A 19642-nucleotide genomic window follows, 5' to 3' on the forward strand; every position below is an offset into this window, starting at 1 on the left:
GATCCTCAGGCGCACTTTAACTTGCCCCCAATAAAAAGAAATCCCTGATCTTAATTGGAACAATGATTTTCAGGCCGAGAATGAACCCAACCAAAAGATACGATCGATTACGAGCACGCAACGCACAAGTTAGAAATCCACGATCAAGGCCACATCACCACAATAAGCTGCACCACACGAAACATTAGTCCTTTTTTTCACAACCAAACCCTTTCAATGCACATAACGATAAAAAAAGAAAAAAGAAACGAAGGAAAAGTCATTTATTAAATGTTTGTAGAGAACGAATCGATTCTTCTGTAACTGCTATTTATAGTTAGTCAGCATATTATATATTATATGTGTATTATATATATTTTTTTTATGAGAATTTTATTTACAATTAGATTTTTTTTGTGTCTGCCTCATATGTGTCATAGATGATTATGTTGAAGCCTGTATAGTGAGTAGTTCCTTGGAATGAACCTCATGGTGCTGTAATATTAGAGTATCAATTAATATACTTATGTTATACTTTTCATATAACAACCTTTTACAGGTCCAAGTAATTATTTTCATAGCAACATTATTTCAGAAACAATTCTTGTCGATAGAGCTCTCTTTTTATTAAGATGCCATTCGATTCGTTGGATCTTGGACCATAAAAGGTTTTTTGTACAGCTTCTTGAATAATACATTTTAACGCATTGTGTTAGTTATTTTAATTATTGTTTAAAGTAAACCATTAATAAGATCACTACCAAACAAGAAAGGCACTTTACAGTAGTATCAAGAGCTTATTATTGGCATTATTGTGTTGTGGCATTATACGCGATTTGTGTACTAAGCACACACTCAACACATTCACACACACACTTAATATCAGGCACATCTTAAGATGTTTGTACTTATTTTGTAAGAACCTGTTTGATGTATGTGCCATAAGTGGTGTGTTTCTAGGGCCAGAATGACCGTTTATATGTATTTCGACGGGCTTCGAGTGATGCTATAAGTATAAATATATGTCTTGAGATGCAAATAAAAATTGATTTAACAGGATTTTTGTCATTTTGCTGATTACCTGCCTTCGTAGTAGTTTATGAACATCAAAGAGGTAAGTCACATTCCAAAAGGAAAATTGTGTGTCCCTCCAATGTATTTTCTCTCATTAATTCTAATATTTTCTCCCACTAACAGGAACTAATTTCTACATCTAATGTTAAATCAAGACAGTGACTTTAATATTTCCAATGTTATTACAGATTGAAAGTAGCAATGAACTTCAATCCTCTGGACAATCAAGATGGCATACTGATGTATTGTGCTCAAAGTGAAGAGGGACTTGGAGACTTCGTTGCGTTGGTAGTCAAGGATGAACGTGTCGAGTTTCGATACGACATTGGTTCTGGCCTGGCGATCATTAGATCAAACCATGTTCTTCAACCTGGTGTATGGACGCATGTCTCCATCAATAGGGACTTCAAGGAGGGGAATTTGACTATAAATGGAGAACCTACAATAGGAGGCAAGTCTCCCGGGACTGCTCGCACTATGACGCTTAATACACTACTCTATATTGGAGGCGTTGATCGCAGAAGAATTATAGTGAACAGAAATGCCGGCGTAGATAGAACTTTTCGTGGTTGCATCAGTGATGTAAGCTCACTATAAACTTTTTCAGAAGATTCTTGATAGAATTATCCAAATAAAACATATTCTATTATATTCTCAGCTCGGAGTGTCTTCGATGAATGTAGACATACTAAAGTCAGCCTTGGATTCAGTAAACATAGATGACTGCAATATTCTACATCCTAATCAAACCAAGTTGACTACTGTAATCACTACTCCACCATCCACTACGACTCCCTATGATCCGTGTGCCTCCAATCCTTGCATTCATGGAATGTGTCAGAATACTGATTCGTACGACTATTCATGCACCTGTGAATACGGCTATGTGGGAAGAAACTGTGAAAACATTTTGAAGCAATGCGAACTGTTGCTTCCCTGTAGAAATGGAGGCACCTGTACAGACCTCCATGGGTCTTACAAATGCGATTGTCGGTTAGGCTACAATGGACAGAATTGTGAAAAGTGTAAGTATTTCAGAGAATCAATTTTAGTATTAAATACAAATATTTATTTTACAATCTTATCAATTTCTCTTTGATTTTCAGTGGCGGAGGTAACTTACGATGTTGCATTCAGAGGAGATGGTTGGTTAGAGTTAGATAAGTCTGTAATGACCCATGAAGAAGAACGTGAAGTGTTAGGTTTTGAAATTTCAACGAACAAGACCAAAGGACTGATCATGTGGCATGGGCAGACGCCAAATGATCTTAATCTTGATCACTACATGGCTCTTGCTGTGGTTGATGGGTAATTAACAACGTTTTTTTTAATTAAACACAATAATTTATGAATTCATTTGCGAGCAATAAGTATTCTATTCCAATTTTTAGAATAAATATTTTATTTAATCTGCTATTTTCAGTTACGTAGAGTATCAATACAACTTGGGTACAGGACCAGTAGTGATTCGTGTCACTGCACAGAAGGTAGATGATGGAGAACGACACAGAATAATCTTAAAGCGCCAGGGAAGTGATGGAAGCATAGAATTAAATGGAGAACATATGGAGAGCAGTGCTAGCTATGGAACACAGCAAGATTTGAATGCTAGAGGCAGCGTGTACTTAGGTGGAGTGCCAGACTATGCTATGACTTATGGAAAATATCAAGAAGGATTTTCTGGTTGCATTTACACCATGGAGGTGCAAGATTCTGGGGCCATAGACATTGGAGAAAAATCTATAAGGGGAAAGAACGTTTCACCATGCACTAGGTAAATGAAAAAATAATTTTCTGTTAAGAAAACAACATGGAAACTGTATAAAATGTTCTGTTAATCTTTCATGCTGCTTAGAGCAAGATGGATACCCTCTTCCTTAGTATTTACCAACGCGGATACGGACATCTTCGACGCGTTTGTTCCTCCACCTCCTGTCAATATAATCCACCCTAAACCAGCGGCAAATTTAGCTGCGTACAGTATCAAAAATTACTCATTGTTAATCCTACTTCAAAATCTGCTCGCTTTCACCATGGATATCCGAGAGCAGAGCGTGCTTTTCACAGTATTATGCATAGACACTATAAACGCGATGAAATGTATATTGAGTTAAGTGTTGTTTAATTGGATTAGGTCTTGTTTAAGTGAATACGTGTCCTTTCAACAATGATTTAATAATGAAGAAACACGTATTCTCTGGTAACTTATGGAATTAATCCAATTTGTAAATTGTTTAACGCTTCGTTAACATTGGGGACAAGGTAAATTATTAACATTTTAACAAGTGAGGATTATTAATGTTTTAATAACCCTTTTTTCTCTTTATTTCTTTTTGTTTTATAGTTATTTGGACGATAGACTTCCAACAAGAGGCGACCTTGGAAAGATATGGAAGTGGTTTATTTAAGTGAAGGGACAATTATATTATTCAGTTTGTAAAGCCTACCGCGGCAAATGATATATGTATAAGCAGTTTTATATCTGTACGTGTACAGAATATGTTTCTGACAACATTTTATAACCGAATTAACTACATTTTATACAGTTCTTTGTTTTTATAAAGTACGATAGATTCTTTCCTCATATTAGCCAAACCTATTCCCTTTTTTATTTTTATTTTTATCTGACAATGCTTTTTTTCCAATTGACTGCCACGTTCAAAGAATGAACGTTGAGGCGATTGCGAATGGATACAATAATATTATATTACGTCACACATAAGTTTTCACTGCCATTGTCTGAGTTGTTAACTTCCCATAGACTTCCTCTAATCTTTAGCTAAGCAAACACTAAAAATGGCTCCATTAGTTCATAATTCTAGTTGTAACGTTACAACAAATTCTCATTGAATTGAGAATGTTTATCTTCGACATATAGAAAAACAAAAGAAATAAGTTGTATTACAAAGTAAAATTTTTATTCCAACAGTTATCTGGACCAATGATAGGCCCTATTATTGATTGTTCTATGACTTCTATACAAATTTGTTTTCCTTTCTTTTTATTAAAACACTTTAAATTTCATTATGTGATACTAACAAAGGAAAGTTACTTACAAATATTTGCATAGTTAAGATACGGTGCTAGTAAAATATGTTGCTAGTTCTAAGGAGATTTGTATTTGATGAAAATGCGACGGACGTGTGTAAATAATTATAATTAGTCTCTCAAACCTTAGCGTTTTCTTACATTCTGTATAACCGCTATTTCTCAGAGGAAATATTGCATAAAAGAAAAAAGAATAGGTAAGGATTAAATGAAAGATTCGACAAAGGATACATTTACAGATTACTGTTATTTATTTATTCATGGATTATTACAACGATACATTGTCATTTATTTTCTTTTGTTAGTGCATTTGCCTATTAAATTGTCAATTAACAAATGCATATTCTCTCACATGGAAAGTAGTAACAATCATGGGCATTTTCTATATTTGTATGACAAACAAAACACGATAATATAAATCTTGTGTGACTCAAGTCTAATGCGCAACGATAATTCAATTCTTTTTGATTTTTCTTTTTTCTATCTATAAATAATACTGCATATTCTCTCAATAAAATTCTCATAATCTAAATTCATTCTTTGGTTTCACAATAATAAAAAATATATAGGCCATGAATCATCAAGGCAAGATCGATAATTAACATCAGTATATCAAAAAGCTTTGTCGATACTAAAATATTGTAAATGATTATGTACAGACTTAACGATATTGTAAGTACATTGCTGAAATCTCTAAATCTTTCTTATTATCCAACATCGAACAAATGCTTTCTGAATGTCAATGCAAATGTTAGCTACAGCATTATATTTATTATTTTACATTATTTATATATATATATAAAATATATAAAATAAATATATATATATATATAATATATAAAATAAATATATATGCATATATATATATATATATATATATATATATATATACACACACACACATATGTAATAAGCATAAATATAAAAAGGAAGTGTATAATCTACCAACTGAAAGTAACCATATAATGAAAGTGTAGTCTATTGTTATATGAATAATTCTTCAAAATGAAATGAGACAATAAATATAATTTTGTTAAAAAAACCTCCCTTGATTATTGCATTGTTGCTTAAGGTACAATAAAAAACATAGTCAGTACAAATAATGTTAAGATTAAACCTGAGGAATTGATACAGTTAGAGTGTTTCAGACACATACTGGCTGCTATAAATTCAGCTTGTAACCAGATATATATGGTAAACCTGTACTAACTTTTTTCTGGTATTCTACGTAATCCTGCCCAAAGAAATTAAGCAGAGTAATCTCTTCGATTAAAATGCGGTCGTGGAAGAACTTCCAAGATACTCCAGTGTATGCAAGGAAACAAACTGGATTCTGGAGTATTAGCTACAAAGACAAATATAAAACTTGTCTACACTTCAGTAAAATATTACACATATTTAATATGAAAGATTATTACCTGCGTTCCTATAGACCAATAAAACCAGCCCACATAACTAGGATGCCTGCAAATTCTGTAAACTCCATACGTAATCAATTCGTGACTATCCATCTTTTCACTCTGCACAATATGATTAAAATTATGCTTAGCAGTAAACATTGCCAATTTCCTCAAAACTTCCCCGCAAATGCATAGTACAAGTCCAAAGTATGATATAAAAGAAGATTCTTTCATTGGAGAATAATAATGCCTTTCTATGACAAATTCTATCCAGCTAGAACATGCTGCCACTCCATAAGCTATGCTGTGATTTAGAATGAAACTGTCGATGGAAAGAGTAGAAGGATTTATCCAAGCTATGCTTAGGAATTCTGTGTAATGGAATATTGCCATTATAGCGATATACACTCCGAACATTTGCCATGAAGATGGTGCAACAAAGGACACAATAACCCCAATACCAAAGGCATATCCTAGGAGAACTGCCCTTACAGCAACCTGTTAAATGTAAGTATTCATAAAATAAGTTGATGTCTTCATAATAATTTACATAAATGAATCATTATAATAGTAATATATTTAAAATACCTGATAAGCAAAGTCGCGAAACGCAAGAAGTACAAGTATATTTAAGAATCCATATTGAAATAAATGCGTAAACCAAATATTGTTAAAATATTCTTGAAAAACATTGAATTCTAACCTTAACAATACTTCTGGTAGAATTGCGATTAAGCTAGCGGCGATAAAACAAAAAAAGCTAAGCTTTCCATTGTAACACAGCATTTTCTAAAGTTTATGTAACTTTATCCTACTTAAATATGTAATTCACCATTTCTATCAAATATTAATTGCAGGTTAGTTTTTAACCTCACGTTAACTATAGATCCCCAACAGAATTAAACCAAATAGGTTTCCACAAAGTTTGAAAAAATGGTATTCTTTTAGAATGTAAAAATTTCGCAAATTGCGTTCCTCCTCATTTTCTACATTTAGAAACTAGTAATAAATGATATAAAAAATTGAACTTCATCTTTTACAAACGAATACGTATTCACATATATTAATATTATAGTTATTCATAAATAAATAATATTTTAGCCAAATTATAAATAAAATGAAGTAGATGTGAAACAATAGCATACATTTTTTAAATAATTTGAAGTACATTTATTAACTATAAATTAATACCATTCAATTTTAATTTAATTTTATATAAATCATACTTTTAGTTTTCTCTATTAAAATTAATATTTGTTTCTCTGTGTTACAGGAACTTCAATTTTACATCTTCAATAATCTACAATCAACAATCAATGCTACATTATTTAAATAATAATACATGTTCATTGTTATATTATTATATTATATTATTATTTATTATATTATATTACATATTAGATTATAGTGCAAATAAATTATTATAAACAATCATTATATACGATTACTATCTGCATTAAATTGAATTTTACAATATTTAGAAATAATGAATAACAATTTATATATTTAAACAAACATTTTTTATTTATCAAAATTATCACCATATAAATAATAAGTTCTATAAACCAAAAATTTAAACAAAAGTTGTAGAGATGAAGTTAAAATATTACGAGTCGAAAATCAAAGCAATTCGCAAAAAATTTTCCCAGCATCTCGGTTTGTATCAGGAGAACATAACATCATAGGAGGTGGCACGAGTTCGGCAATTTTTGGAATATGACATCATTTTTCGGAATGAAAATTTTACTGCTATTTTATTATTTCCTCGTACATTTATTCATGGAATTTAACGTCATTTTTGGGCGAGGATGTTTTCTAACTAGGAAAGGAAATTTTTTGACAGTTTTTAAATTAAAAAAACACTGATTTTCTTGTATTTTTCAACTTATTAAACGTAATTCAAGCTGTACAGAATGATATAAAGGTAATATATTGTTATTTGTATAATAATGCAATATAATCTAACAAAATAATATAATTTCTCTTATTAATAAGTATAACAAATGAGTTTTCATTGTTCTTTGGATGAAGAATTTCCATGGGCCACTTGCAATTTGGAGATGAAATTCTTTACCTGCAACAGAAAAAATAGGGATTAAATGATTTTCAGCATCAGTATCTTCTTACTGTAAAATTACTTTCTTAGAAGTTAATTCATTTATACAAATATTTGAATATATTATTCGTTTCCACATATAAGGACAGAGCACACGCTTGAAACTTGTTCATTTTCTAAATTTCTATACGAGAACTGCTCATTAAAATATCCATTAAAGATGTGCATTATTTGACGAATCAATTTTATGTTTTACATTTATTTCATGCAACAAGATGTATGAAATTCATAATTAAATTCCTTGGATAGTGGAGCATCTACCTTAAATAATATTTACAACGTATAGTCTACTTCAGGATAATACGTCCCGCTCCGATTCACATCTTGCTCAGTGAATTCTTTTATTAACACGATTCAAATTACAGATAACGAAAGATATCATCGCAACGATTAGTGCAGAGCTTCTTTTTTTTTAAGTAAAGGGAAATCCATCATCATCTTTCATTATGAGCGAACGCAGAATTTATCCTTACAGACCGTACTATGTATTGAATTTAAGAGTGACATTAATACAGGAAACTCTACTATCCACTTCACTAACGTTCGACGTGAGTACGCTCGCCTTACTACAAACACTACCACCATTACGCCATTACTACTACATAGCAATCTTAAATGAAGTAGTGATGAGTTTAACCTAACAGTTGCTCAAACAATTTCCTGCAAACATTTTTAGACAACTATATAAAATAAACCAATATTTATTACTATATATTAGTAATATACAGAAGTTACAAACAATACTAGTATGCTATTACAGAATTAAGAAAATTTTAATTATATATATAGTTTTAGTAACGTTAATTTTGGATATTTGACTACAACTTTATTTTAAGAAATAAGGACAACTTTTGTAAATTTAATGTTTAATCCACTTAATAATGAAATTTTGCCAAAAGGTTAGTTATGTCTAGGTTGCGTTAAAATAATCAATTATTTTTAGGGTCAACAATTTTTTAAACAATAATTTTAAGTGATATTGTTTCTGTTTATTTAAATATGTTTAATATGAACTGAAATCTGATCCCAACCTAATCTAATTTAATATAATCTTTCTGATAAAGTTTTAACATTAACTTGAAACTGAATAATATATTTTTATTTATTGCTATGAAATAAGAAGAAACTTAAAAATTGGATGCTTTCTTAATAAAATAATTGCTAAGAAAATTGTTCACAACTCACGAGCAGTACCGTACCTATCACTTAGATTCAGTGAAGCTTGGCTTGAAAGTGTGTCGGTATATATGTGTACTCATAGCTCGTACTACGTCTCCAATGTGCTTTACGGATATTCTTACCTACACCGTGAATGGAGAAATGCATATGTACGGTGGGAATAGCACAAATACAGGCCTCTATTCTATTCATTGCTATTTAAGATGGAGAAAAAACAACGTATGTTTTCCGTAAGGTGGTTGTAAACAAGAAAGTTGGTTGAAAAGTAGTATCTTACCCGTAAGGCAACGATTAATCGATAAGAAATGGCGAAATCCGTCTTAAGCTCGGACACATTACCGAAGGCAGGCCGAGTAAACGAAGGTATGTTGCATCTTTTCAACGCCTCCTGTCACTCATTGCAATCACATTAGAATTACTCATTTGCCTGGCATTCCTAATAAGCAATCCTTTGACAATATTGTAGTGTGTCGTGAGTGGCTGGTGCACGAAGATGGAGCACTCGCTTACCGTCTACAAGACGAAGAAAGTAAGAATATTAGATTATTTGTAAAATATTGTTGATTTTATTGGCTATTATCTTTATTGTACTGTACCTTATAGTTAGGGAACATTACACAAGCAACAAAGTTCGCAATGCACAAGTTAGAGAGGATTTACCAAGGGCTAAGGTTGAACAGGAGCTGGAAGAGCTTAGATATCAATCCTATATTCAACAGCAGTTAGTATTTGAACCTTTGATTGTACTGATTTGTTAAAGTTTATGTCGTATTGAAGTGTTTCTGATTTTAGAGAGGAAAGAGATGCTCTTGTTGCAAAACAGATTGCATTGTCCTTAGAACGAGAAGAGAGACAGAAAGAAAGAGAATTGCAAGAGCAAATGAGACTGCAATTGAGATTGGACGATGAAGCTGCACAGCTTGAGCTCGAACGACACATTCAAGAAGAGAAAGATGAGGTATTTAAGAAAATATTCTAACAATGTATCTATAGTATTCACTAATTTTTATCTGTTAAATAAAGGAATTAGCAAGAAAGCTGCAGCAGGAAGAAGAAGAAAATGCTATAGATAATCATGATGGTCCTGTTAATGAACAACTACTGCTAGATCAAAAGATTGCAATGGAAGCACAGGATGCGGAACTTGCACGAATGCTTCAGGAAAAGGAGCGAGCAAAAATAAGGAAAGCGAGACAAAGAGCAAAGCAGAGAAAACTAGAACGGCAGCAACTTCAAGAATTAGAGGAGCAGAATCTTATGGAAAAGCCTCAACGACCTGATAGATTAGAATTAAAAGGCAAGACTAGAGTACAACCAACTTTAAATTATCCACAATATCCTGATCCTGAAGAAATACAAACGTTAGATGAATCTGTTGAGAATATAAGAGAAGTGCAAAACGTAGCTGCAATTATTGATCCTACATACAATGGAAGTATGCACAGAAACACTTCAAGTAGCTCAAGTAGCACAGTAAGTCCTACATATGCATTGCCTACACCTCCACAGGAGCTTATGAACGATGATGCTCCGTGTTACATGCCTATACAAGGACAACGAAGAAATCAAATGCAATCCCCGTCCCAAGCTCATGAAGAAAAGCATAAACGTCGTGTAAAAGATGGTTGTAAACAGCAGTAAAAATAGTTTATTAAGTTTCTCTTTATTTTTCGATAGAACATTTTCGATGCCATGAAAAAACGATATAAGTTACTTATCGTAAGTTACGCGTAGAAGCTCATATCATATACATAGCTAACTTAAAAATCAATATAGAAATAGAATTAAATTTCTATCTTCCATTTACGAAAAGATATATTTAACGAAAACAATATAGAGATAAATGTGCCTTTTGAAAGAGTACGGTGTAAGGAAGTCAACGAATATCGAAAACTGATTAGCATTTAATAACCAGTTACACCGTCCTGAATCTTACATCTGCCTTTATCCATGTACATTTATATCAAACTTGAGAATAATATATTATGTAATAATATCAAAGAGATTTTTATGCAAAAAAAAAATGAATAAATAAAAGCAGTGAAGTAGACAATCACACTAAGATTAAAAAGAGAAGATTCAGCTATTATATTTAATTGTATCAAATAAGCAATGATGTACAAATATCGACCATTTAGACTGAATATCAAATGATCTGATTGAAACAGATTTTAATCGAATTACATAAATATTGCTCTCTAAATTTAATGTAGATTTAACATATGCATAAATTTTCCTTGCTTCTTTCTTAAAGCAATGTCTTTTCTTTTTAATTATTTAAGACGCAGAACCAAGAATATATATGTATTTACTGCCAAAGAGGACATTTATAACGTTCATTTTGTACCAGACAAAGTTTAGTATTAGCAACACGAGAAGCTCGTTTTTTTGAAAAATATTCGAAGCTACGAATGCATACTATAAAACAAATGTTTGATAAATTAAATGATTTTGTAAGCTTTACTTTAGGAAATATAAGTTGAATGATCGTGTTACAATTTTTACTAATCTATTATAATGTAGATGCAGCACAATTGTAGTATTATTATTTAATGTCGCTTCAGTATTTATGTTATAGGTACTTATTTATGGTGATTGGAAATTTATTCGATAGCAATAATATGTATTAATTCTTTTTTACATTTATTGTATGAATACAGCTATACATGGGTATATTAATAAATTATTTACAAAGTTATGGTACACATTTTCCTCAAAAACCACCATATAAATATACGTTACGACAATAATTCATTCCATGAACTTATTGCGTTAAAAAAAAGGATCAATTTAATGTAACAAATATATTTGCCAAATAAGTATATAAAAGTAAGGAATCTTATGATTTACAGAGATAGAGAGAGAGAGAATTATTTGTTTTTTATAATACATTTCCGAACTTCTTTGCTGGTTTAATATTTAGAAGATACAGATCAACGAAGATTTCTTTCTATACACCTGTTCACACGCTTTGGAAACTTAATGATACTAATTAGGAAAAAAAACAGGTTATTTCATAAGCATGAAAATACTAATTAAATTGATTAAATAAATTTATAGATTATATAAAATAGTCTTCTAAATAAACCATGTTAATTTTAAAAAATATACACCTCACAAAGTACCATATTAACGTATGTCCCAAGTGTTATGCATCAGACGGGATTACTCATTGATAAAATATAGCTATAACTTTTATTATACTGAATATTATCAAATCAATAGCAACAGACTGTCCCCTTTTTCTCTGCTTTGTGTTTTAGAAATGAATCTTGCTCTGTGATAAACTTTGCATCATTATGATGTAACAAAAGTTTCATTTCACATGGTCCCACATATCATAATCTCTAATCCATCTTTTTTTCTCTCTATGCAATTAAGTCATTCGAAAAACAACTGCATTTTTTTTTACATATTATCCACTGTACATGGTTGTCGAAAGAAAGCACTGTATATGATCTATCATAGATTATAGATTGTAAATCATTTAAAATTGGATAACTGAATATAAGATTGTGCAAAAAAAGGTTTTAAAAAATTTCGTAAAATTACATTTAATTTGTTGTACTCTTTGATTTTACGGGTAGTACAAACTTTGTTCTACAGCGGCGTATATGATAACAGTTCGGCTTTTTCACTTCTGCGGTTTTCCGTATAGTATTCTGTGTTTCTTCCTCATTCTCTTCCTCCCCCTCATCTTCGCTCAAAATCGGAATGAAACTATTCAATCTGTATAAAAAATAAAAAAAATTTTAATACTGATTCTGTGCTTTTAAAAGGTAATAAAGAAGCATATAAAGTATAAGTTCTTAGCTGCTATTATAAGCATGAGTGAATAAGCTGCAGAGCATTGAGTGTGTAAAGATTCAGAAGCTTGTGTAGATAAGAGAGAAGTAATCTCATAACAGATTCTAGAAAAGAAATAAATTAATTTAATTGAAAAGTAACCACCTACGATGATCAGAAGCCATAGTTTTTGATCTGGTATGCGGTGGTGAAAACATATATTTTGGAACTTCTCCAATAGCTGCAAATAAAATTTAAAACAGTTTTCTTAATAAATTTTCTCGATGAATAAATATTGATTAAATATTGCTAGAATGTACCTTTTTGATCCAATGGTTGATCATCCGTCTTTTCTGGCTGTGAAAAAGAAAACTGATTAGCTGCCTTATCCTTGGTATCTTGTTTTGTTGATTGCTTTGTTCCTCTTCTTGGTTTTAATTTTGCTTCGTTCGCTTCTCGAGTAGAGGTTTCAGAAACACCACGTTTCCTCTTCTTAGAAACTTTCTTAGAATCGTCTATTGGACTTATGGTTTCTGTCCCTTCTTCCTCCATTATTGTCTCTTCAAAGATTTCCTTGCTACGGACACTTCTGGTTTTCCTCCTTGTCTCTACTTGAGATAATTCCACGCTTGCTGCTCTTCTCAGTCGAGGATTCCGTGCAGCCTCTTGCCTCTTGTTCGTAGTAGAGACTCTTTCTTTTAATGGTACGCTTAAAATTTCTTCAAGTTCTTCCGGTATTGATTGTATTGAGGATCTACGACTACGTGTGTTTGCAGCTGGTTTGCTTACTACCTGTTCTACAAAATACTGTTCTTTTACTGATTCTGATGATGATCCAAGCTCCTTTGAGACAATTTCCTTAGCTATGCTGCTAGACCTTCGAGTTATTCTTACCACGTTGACTGACTCTTTAGGTACAGAACTACCTCGTCTCCTTGATGACTTAACAATACTAGGCTCTTCCTCATCCTGTTCACTTGTTTGAGATTCCTTTCTTGATCGAATTGAGACTGTACTCGATTTATTTGATCCTCCTGAGGATTGTTTGGTATTTGAGCTCTTAGTTTCTGTTTGAACCTTTTTCTCACTACTTTCTGGTAGCTCCTTTTGTATTGAGACAGAACGCCTTAAACTCCTTCTCACTGGAACTTTATCTTCCTCACTTTTTGCCTGTATGGAAATATCCTTAGCAACAGAAGATGCCCTCTTGCTCCTGATTTTCCTTGGCGATGAAATCCCAGATGATCCATCTGATCCAGAAGAGGCTATCTGCTTCACACTTTCATCTGTAGGTACTACAGAAGCAATTAATACTTCTTTCACCAACGAACTGGCTCGTCTCGATCGTGGCGTCTTTGTAAGAACCTTGCAAGGTGAATTTAAAGGAGATATAGTAGTTTCTTTCGATATGGATGAAGCTCGACGTGATCTGGTCATTCTAGGTGTGATTTCTAGGGATTCAGAGTCTAAATTGGAAGTATTAACAATGTCCTTTGGTTCTATATGATCTGATGAACTTCGAACTGAGTTCCTCCTAGTTCTTCTATAATTAGAATTATTGTTATCAAGTCGAATCGACTTGTCCTTTGTCTTCTGTTCCTCTGCATTTTCTTCCTTCTTCTGGGAAAACCTGGATTGATCACGTATATTTTCTTCTTTATCCAGATGTGCAGTACTTCTTTGAAGATTATCTAATACTTCTATGCTGGAATCAGATTCATCATCTGTGATATTTGAAGCGTCAAAGATGTTGTCTGTATTCATTGGTACCGTTTTTGAACCTTGTTTTTCTTTACTCTCCGGTTCATCGAGAACTAAGAATACCTCATCGCTACCATTTGAGGATTCATCGTCAGTGATGTCGAATAGTACACCATTTTTAGAACTAACGTGTTTTCCAACATCGTGCTCAAATTCTTTCGGTAATTTCTCATGAAATGATCGATGGCGTTGTTCTTTGTTCTCTAAACAACTTACATTATTCTTAGAAAGACTTTTATATTCCTCTTCATCTCCTTCATGATCTTCATTAATATTAGCAAAAACTTTAGAGCTCGAAACATCTCTATTTATACATATATCTTTCACATCTTCTTTTAATTTTTTATCGTTACGTAGTTCTAAATGATTTGATTGATCTATATTTTCCAAGATCTTCTCTCTATTTTCATAAAATGCTTCTGGAACAATGTCCTCTTCAACTTGTGTGCTAATTAATTCCTCCGAACTGTGTCGCGGATTTTCAGGGCTAGAACTCTTTGTCATAGGTATTGAGGCCATAAGAGAATTATGATTAGTATTCTCTTGTTTAGGGATTTTCAAGGGATGCTGAAGGTCACTCTTATCAGACCTTCTTGAAGGAACTTTTATCTCAAAGCTACTATCTGGAGAAAGAACCGCAGGGGAATAACTGGAGGAAGATAACATAGATAATTTTTTGGATACCTGCGGCGTGTTCGTTAAAGAGCGATTATTCAATACATTGACTGAAGGAATGCTCAAACGAGAATTTACGGAATTTTTTGTCTTTGAACAATTGGACAAAGACTCATTTATGGATTCTGTAGACGTTTGTAAGTAAGTTCTTCTAAGACTCGGTCTAGGTCGAGCTGTATATATATTTTTGCAAGTATAACTACTATCTGATAAAACTGGACTATCAATCAGACACTTTTCACTTGTCGCTGGACTCACGAACACTTCATCGTCTTGATCAGACGTATTAAGTTTAGAAAATTCTTCTTCTCTGCTAACTTCACCATGAGAACAGCTGTTCTTTGACTGACTAATATTGAATCGTATCTGTCTATTAATTTTATGCTCCCTATCCGACACTGGACTACCTGTGATTTCATCCTGTAGGCTAGCAGCAGTTGGAGACGTCGAAGATCTTATAAGCTGCCGAATTTTTAAAATAGAATGCGGAGTTTCAATCGGAATATCCCTATTGGTCGATATTTTCCGTTTTACCAATGGGGTACTAAATGCAGCACTTAAAGCTGCTTCGCTATCATCCAACAACTTCCTACGTTTTATTCTTTCTGGTGTTCTCATACCACTGTTCTCTTCATCATGCAAAACCTGTTCCAAAGTGCGTTTGTTATTCATTTGTACTATTTTGGGAGACATTACACAATTTATATTGATCCTGTCATTAGATGACTTTAACGCCGCACAAGGGGCAGTGACGAAAGGAACCACAGACTTTTCTGTTCTAACATAGGTTTCCTTTGCCTTCCTGATAACTGTTTCATAAATATTTGCAGTTTTCTGAAAACTTTTGTTGTGGGTCATAGGTCTGGGATATCTGGACTCTAAATCTGCATCTAGATTACTTTTACCCATGTTCATGGAAAACCGCTTCACTACGTTAGGTAAAGTTGCATTGTAGGCATTTAACATATCAAAATGCATATTCTTTGAAGCAACAGAACTGAACCAAGTAGTAGTGTTTCCACTATTGGCTTCCATGTATCGACAACGTTGCAAATAATACAATAATTTTATGTCTTCAGACTTGGAATCCTCCAGAAACTTGACAAACATTTCCTCTTCTTCAGTATCCAAAGCCAAATGTAAAATATCGCCGAGTTTATTATAATTCTTGCAGGATTGAAAGAAACACATTAGTAGCTGTGTATAATGTGACTGTAATCTATGATGAAAAGCAGATTGAACCAAACCATGCTCCACTGATAAATTTATTAATGTGCTTTGTTCTTGAAAGGATGACAAAGGAGGTTTCTTTATGCGTAGATACATTAAAGCTAACTTGTGCTGACTGTTCCTTATCAGTGTTTTTAGTACAAGTTTATGATGCCAGTCTTTGACATCAGAATCACTGACTAATTGGCCAGTCATCATGTCCAAGAAACCTTGGTAATCCTCATGATCTAGAAGCCAGAATGCTTGGGTAAGTTTTATGAGGCTTGGACTTATCTTGAAAGATGAAGGATATTTGATCAATTGATCAACTCCAGGATAGGAACCCTGTAACAGCATAGCTAAATCCATTAGAAGGTATATAGTGATCTGATGTTTACATTCTATCTCATTTGACTCTGTCTGATCGCAGTCAGTCAAGTAACTCCTCAGTAACGACTGCAAAGAAGGTGGAGGATAATAGCCATTGGTATTCGCTTCTCCAGCTTCTCTTTCCCACTGTAAATTCAATGCAGGACACTCTCGAGCTATCAATTCATCTATGAAAAGCACCTCTTCACTTCCTTCTTTTGCATTATTGTCTTTAATCGATTCTCGTTTTTCTTTATACAGAGAAAACAATTTTTCGAATGGATATGGAATTTTCAGAGCTAGAGATATTGGTAAAGGACCTTCCTCTAGACATTCCGATTCGGGTAACAAACCCACGTCGTAAAACCATAATAATACTTGGAAGTACATAGATACTCGCTTTAGTGCTCTTCGTTGCTTGATTAAACTGCTTGTTTCAAAAGGTAACTTAGCTACTACATTGGATAAACATTCCAATTGTTGGTAACAAAATCTCAACGTTTTTACTTCGGATTCGCCTATGTTATTACCTGATTGATCAAATAGAGGAATACATAGACGATCAGCGATCATTTTTATAGAAGACGCGCGCTGTATTCCCCACTTTAAGAAACTTGGATACATGTAGGCGGCACTTCCATCTGACCATTCTTTGGCACATTTAATCAAGAAAGTCGCCCAACGTTGCTCCAAACAAAGCGATAATAACATATCCCTCTGAGCATTATGATCGCTAGAAAATGAAATTTCTGTGTTGAACGGAGTCAAACCAACGGAGAGACACTTGTGAAACATTTCAGACGGTTGCGTTAGCATGATAGGCCCTGCAAGGGCAATTTCACGAAGTAATTCAGCTTGGACTCCTCTAGTATACCAAAATGTTAATTTTGACAAACTTAACTCTATCCATTCAAAGAACAAAGAATTTGGGTAAAATAATTCTTCTGATGAGTTTAAACTATTATTAGGAAATTCTTGTAAAGTGCGAGGAATATAGGCACAACTTATTATCTCTTTGCCAGTTATGTTGCAAGCCCTGTGATTTGTATTATAACAGGACAATATGCTATTTGGATTCTTGCATTCACTGAGAGTTTGAGGCATTTGTTCCTTGTACCATTGATTCAAATCGAATAATAAAGTTCTATTAGTAGTTGAAATTAGAAGTAAACTGTCTTCACCTTTTCTACATTCTGACTCTGTTTGGTCCAGATTAGTTCCTCTTTCGAACGTAGACAAACTAACCACTCTATCTTTTGGGTCTAATTCAATCTCGAATTTAAGGCTAGGCTCTCCTTCCAGATTAAAATATAAATTAGTTCCTCTGTCACAGTATTTTCGCTGGAACAATAAGGCAAACATTCTCAAGATAGGAGGCATCTTAAACGAATCGTCTTGAAAAACAACCCACAAATAGTAGAAAGGTCTAGGATCATCTGTTGGTTCTAATAATGCTAAATGTGTTATTATCATGGTTTCATCCATGGGTACGCTAATCCATCCCACAGAACCATCATTCTGCCATATTATCACTCTGCCTAGACATCCTGATATTAAACAACCAATTTTCATTGAGCTAATTATAGTATTTGTTAATTTTTCGTCTGGAAAAGTATTCAATTCAAAATTTTCTCTATTGAAACCAATGTGCTTTTCTATACCTACAAATGTAAAAAATGTAATCATGTATATTAAAGTAGAATAAAGAAACAACAAAAACAGAGTGTTGTTTATGTTATACTTACGTTGAGTTAGCAAATTACAAGTCATGTGTTTGCTACTGTTTCTATGAAAGGAATCTTTAGTTGTTAAAAATTGTATTTCAGCTGGAGAAATTTCATCCATTGTAACAGATAAATCAGGAATCTCCCAAGTAGATCTCTGAAGATCAATCATGAGATGATGAAGATTGCGTAATACTACACAAGCTATACCATCCATTTGCATAAGAATATTGTCTGGTCTTCTGTCATTAAATCCTTCCCAATCTGTTGCACCAGATACAATACAAACTTGTTCTACACCAGCTGGCATCTGTACATAATATATTATATCATGAACATTTCATTCTAAATACCATATAATTTGGAAATTTATCATATTTCAATACCTACTTTAATAGCTCTTAAAACACGAGAGGAAGTACAGTCAAAGATACACAATAAACCCACGGAATCTTTAATTCTAGTTGCTTCATTGTCCAAACCAACAAGGAGCAATGGTAGTTCCCCACACTGAGCAGGAAATTGACAAACACAAGTGATTTTCCCTCGGAAGGTCCACGAACTGGTACTTTCACCAGTTTTTGTATTAAGAACTACTAAATGGCAACCATAACTTAGCCAAGCATACGTGGCATCATTTAGAAAACCTCCATAAACACCATCAAGACCATTATATATTTGCGAACCATTTGATGGTCCACTGTCATCTCCTTTTACGTTATTTAAACATTTTGTTATAGAATGCTGAATATCTACAACACTGCGTATCTACACAAAAATAATATTGTTATTAGATTAAGAGTGATATTGCCTTTTATAATATACAAATAAATATTACAATAACCAAGTAAATATTTTCATAGCATATTTTTAAGAAAATAAAATAGAAACTCCATTGACATTGTGAATTACCTCACAGCTAACTTCCCCTAGTTCTTTCATATTTTACACAGGATATTAAAATATATGAGATAAGAAAAAATCATTTATAAACTTTCCCACTAAGGTCACCATAAGGTTATGCTGCCGCCAAATTTCAATGATCCTGTTGCGTATTTCCAATGGCAATTGGCACAAGCTTGGATAGCGTACATTCAAAGTATTATCTGATAGAGTATCCGGAAAACGGCGTAATTTAGAAACATACAGAACAAAATGAATATCTTATATTTAAATTCGTTTCATCACTCGTGCATTCATTTTAAAACTGTAACTATACAACTGCGAAGTACGTTAAAAAGTATTGCCAATTGCATGCTTTGCCAATAGCATTTGAATTCTCATAATTACTATATAGTTCTAAATTTAATCAAATGCATAAG

At 32.8% G+C, this 19642-nt stretch overlaps 4 protein-coding genes and 1 long non-coding RNA gene across 23 annotated transcripts in view; 2 read left to right on the top strand and 3 right to left on the bottom strand.

Moving 5' to 3' along the window:
* The window catches only part of LOC132914386 (basement membrane-specific heparan sulfate proteoglycan core protein-like), a 186409-nt gene extending 182667 nt beyond the window's left edge, over positions 1 to 3742 (top strand). For 14 of the 15 annotated variants that reach the window (XM_060973438.1, XM_060973439.1, XM_060973440.1 and 11 more), the window contains 6 exons: positions 1242 to 1635; positions 1712 to 2078; positions 2160 to 2361; positions 2477 to 2827; positions 2909 to 3315; positions 3398 to 3742. In XM_060973438.1, coding sequence (XP_060829421.1) covers positions 1242 to 1635; positions 1712 to 2078; positions 2160 to 2361; positions 2477 to 2827; positions 2909 to 3167 — 1573 coding nt within the window. In that variant the 3' untranslated portion in view covers positions 3168 to 3315; positions 3398 to 3742. Of the gene's footprint in view, positions 1 to 73; positions 1039 to 1241; positions 1636 to 1711; positions 2079 to 2159; positions 2362 to 2476; positions 2828 to 2908; positions 3316 to 3397 lie in introns of those variants that run through there. The other variant, XM_060973453.1, reaches the window with a different exon arrangement.
* Positions 3743 to 4329: 587 nt separating this feature from the next.
* Positions 4330 to 6566, bottom strand: LOC132914414 (protein-S-isoprenylcysteine O-methyltransferase). Its single transcript, XM_060973501.1, has 3 exons — positions 6090 to 6566; positions 5520 to 5999; positions 4330 to 5446 (listed from the first exon to the last, which is right to left on the bottom strand). Exons 1-3 carry the CDS (start codon positions 6285 to 6287, stop codon positions 5264 to 5266), a joined length of 861 nt encoding a protein of 286 aa, XP_060829484.1. The 5' UTR covers positions 6288 to 6566; the 3' UTR covers positions 4330 to 5263.
* Positions 5897 to 11494, top strand: LOC132914410 (coiled-coil domain-containing protein 50). Of its 3 annotated transcripts, none has more exons than XM_060973493.1 (6): positions 5897 to 6008; positions 8879 to 9159; positions 9263 to 9325; positions 9400 to 9517; positions 9574 to 9754; positions 9820 to 11494. In XM_060973493.1, the coding sequence occupies exons 2-6, from the start codon at positions 9102 to 9104 to the stop codon at positions 10435 to 10437; spliced, it is 1038 nt and encodes a 345-aa protein (XP_060829476.1). In that variant the 5' UTR covers positions 5897 to 6008; positions 8879 to 9101; the 3' UTR covers positions 10438 to 11494. The 3 variants fall into 3 exon arrangements, with proteins under 3 accessions (XP_060829476.1, XP_060829477.1, XP_060829478.1); XM_060973494.1 differs by lacking the exon at positions 5897 to 6008 and adding an exon at positions 8079 to 8165; XM_060973495.1 differs by lacking the exon at positions 5897 to 6008 and having other exon boundaries at positions 9589 to 9754.
* On the bottom strand, positions 7368 to 8012 carry LOC132914417 (uncharacterized). The gene is made up of 2 exons (XR_009659580.1): positions 7879 to 8012; positions 7368 to 7575 (listed from the first exon to the last, which is right to left on the bottom strand). It is a non-coding gene; the product is annotated as an uncharacterized LOC132914417 (long non-coding RNA).
* Positions 11417 to 19576, bottom strand: LOC132914390 (protein ELYS). Of its 3 annotated transcripts, none has more exons than XM_060973457.1 (6): positions 19233 to 19576; positions 18711 to 19088; positions 18342 to 18630; positions 12903 to 18257; positions 12748 to 12823; positions 11417 to 12525 (listed from the first exon to the last, which is right to left on the bottom strand). In XM_060973457.1, exons 1-6 carry the CDS (start codon positions 19260 to 19262, stop codon positions 12351 to 12353), a joined length of 6303 nt encoding a protein of 2100 aa, XP_060829440.1. In that variant the 5' UTR covers positions 19263 to 19576; the 3' UTR covers positions 11417 to 12350. The 3 variants fall into 3 exon arrangements, with proteins under 3 accessions (XP_060829440.1, XP_060829443.1, XP_060829442.1); XM_060973460.1 differs by having other exon boundaries at positions 12495 to 12525; positions 12752 to 12823; XM_060973459.1 differs by having other exon boundaries at positions 12495 to 12636.
* Positions 19577 to 19642: the final 66 nt, after the last annotated feature.

The sequence above is a fragment of the Bombus pascuorum genome, chromosome 15 (genome assembly GCF_905332965.1).
Source record: "Bombus pascuorum chromosome 15, iyBomPasc1.1, whole genome shotgun sequence".
Taxonomy (NCBI): Eukaryota; Metazoa; Arthropoda; class Insecta; order Hymenoptera; family Apidae; genus Bombus; species Bombus pascuorum.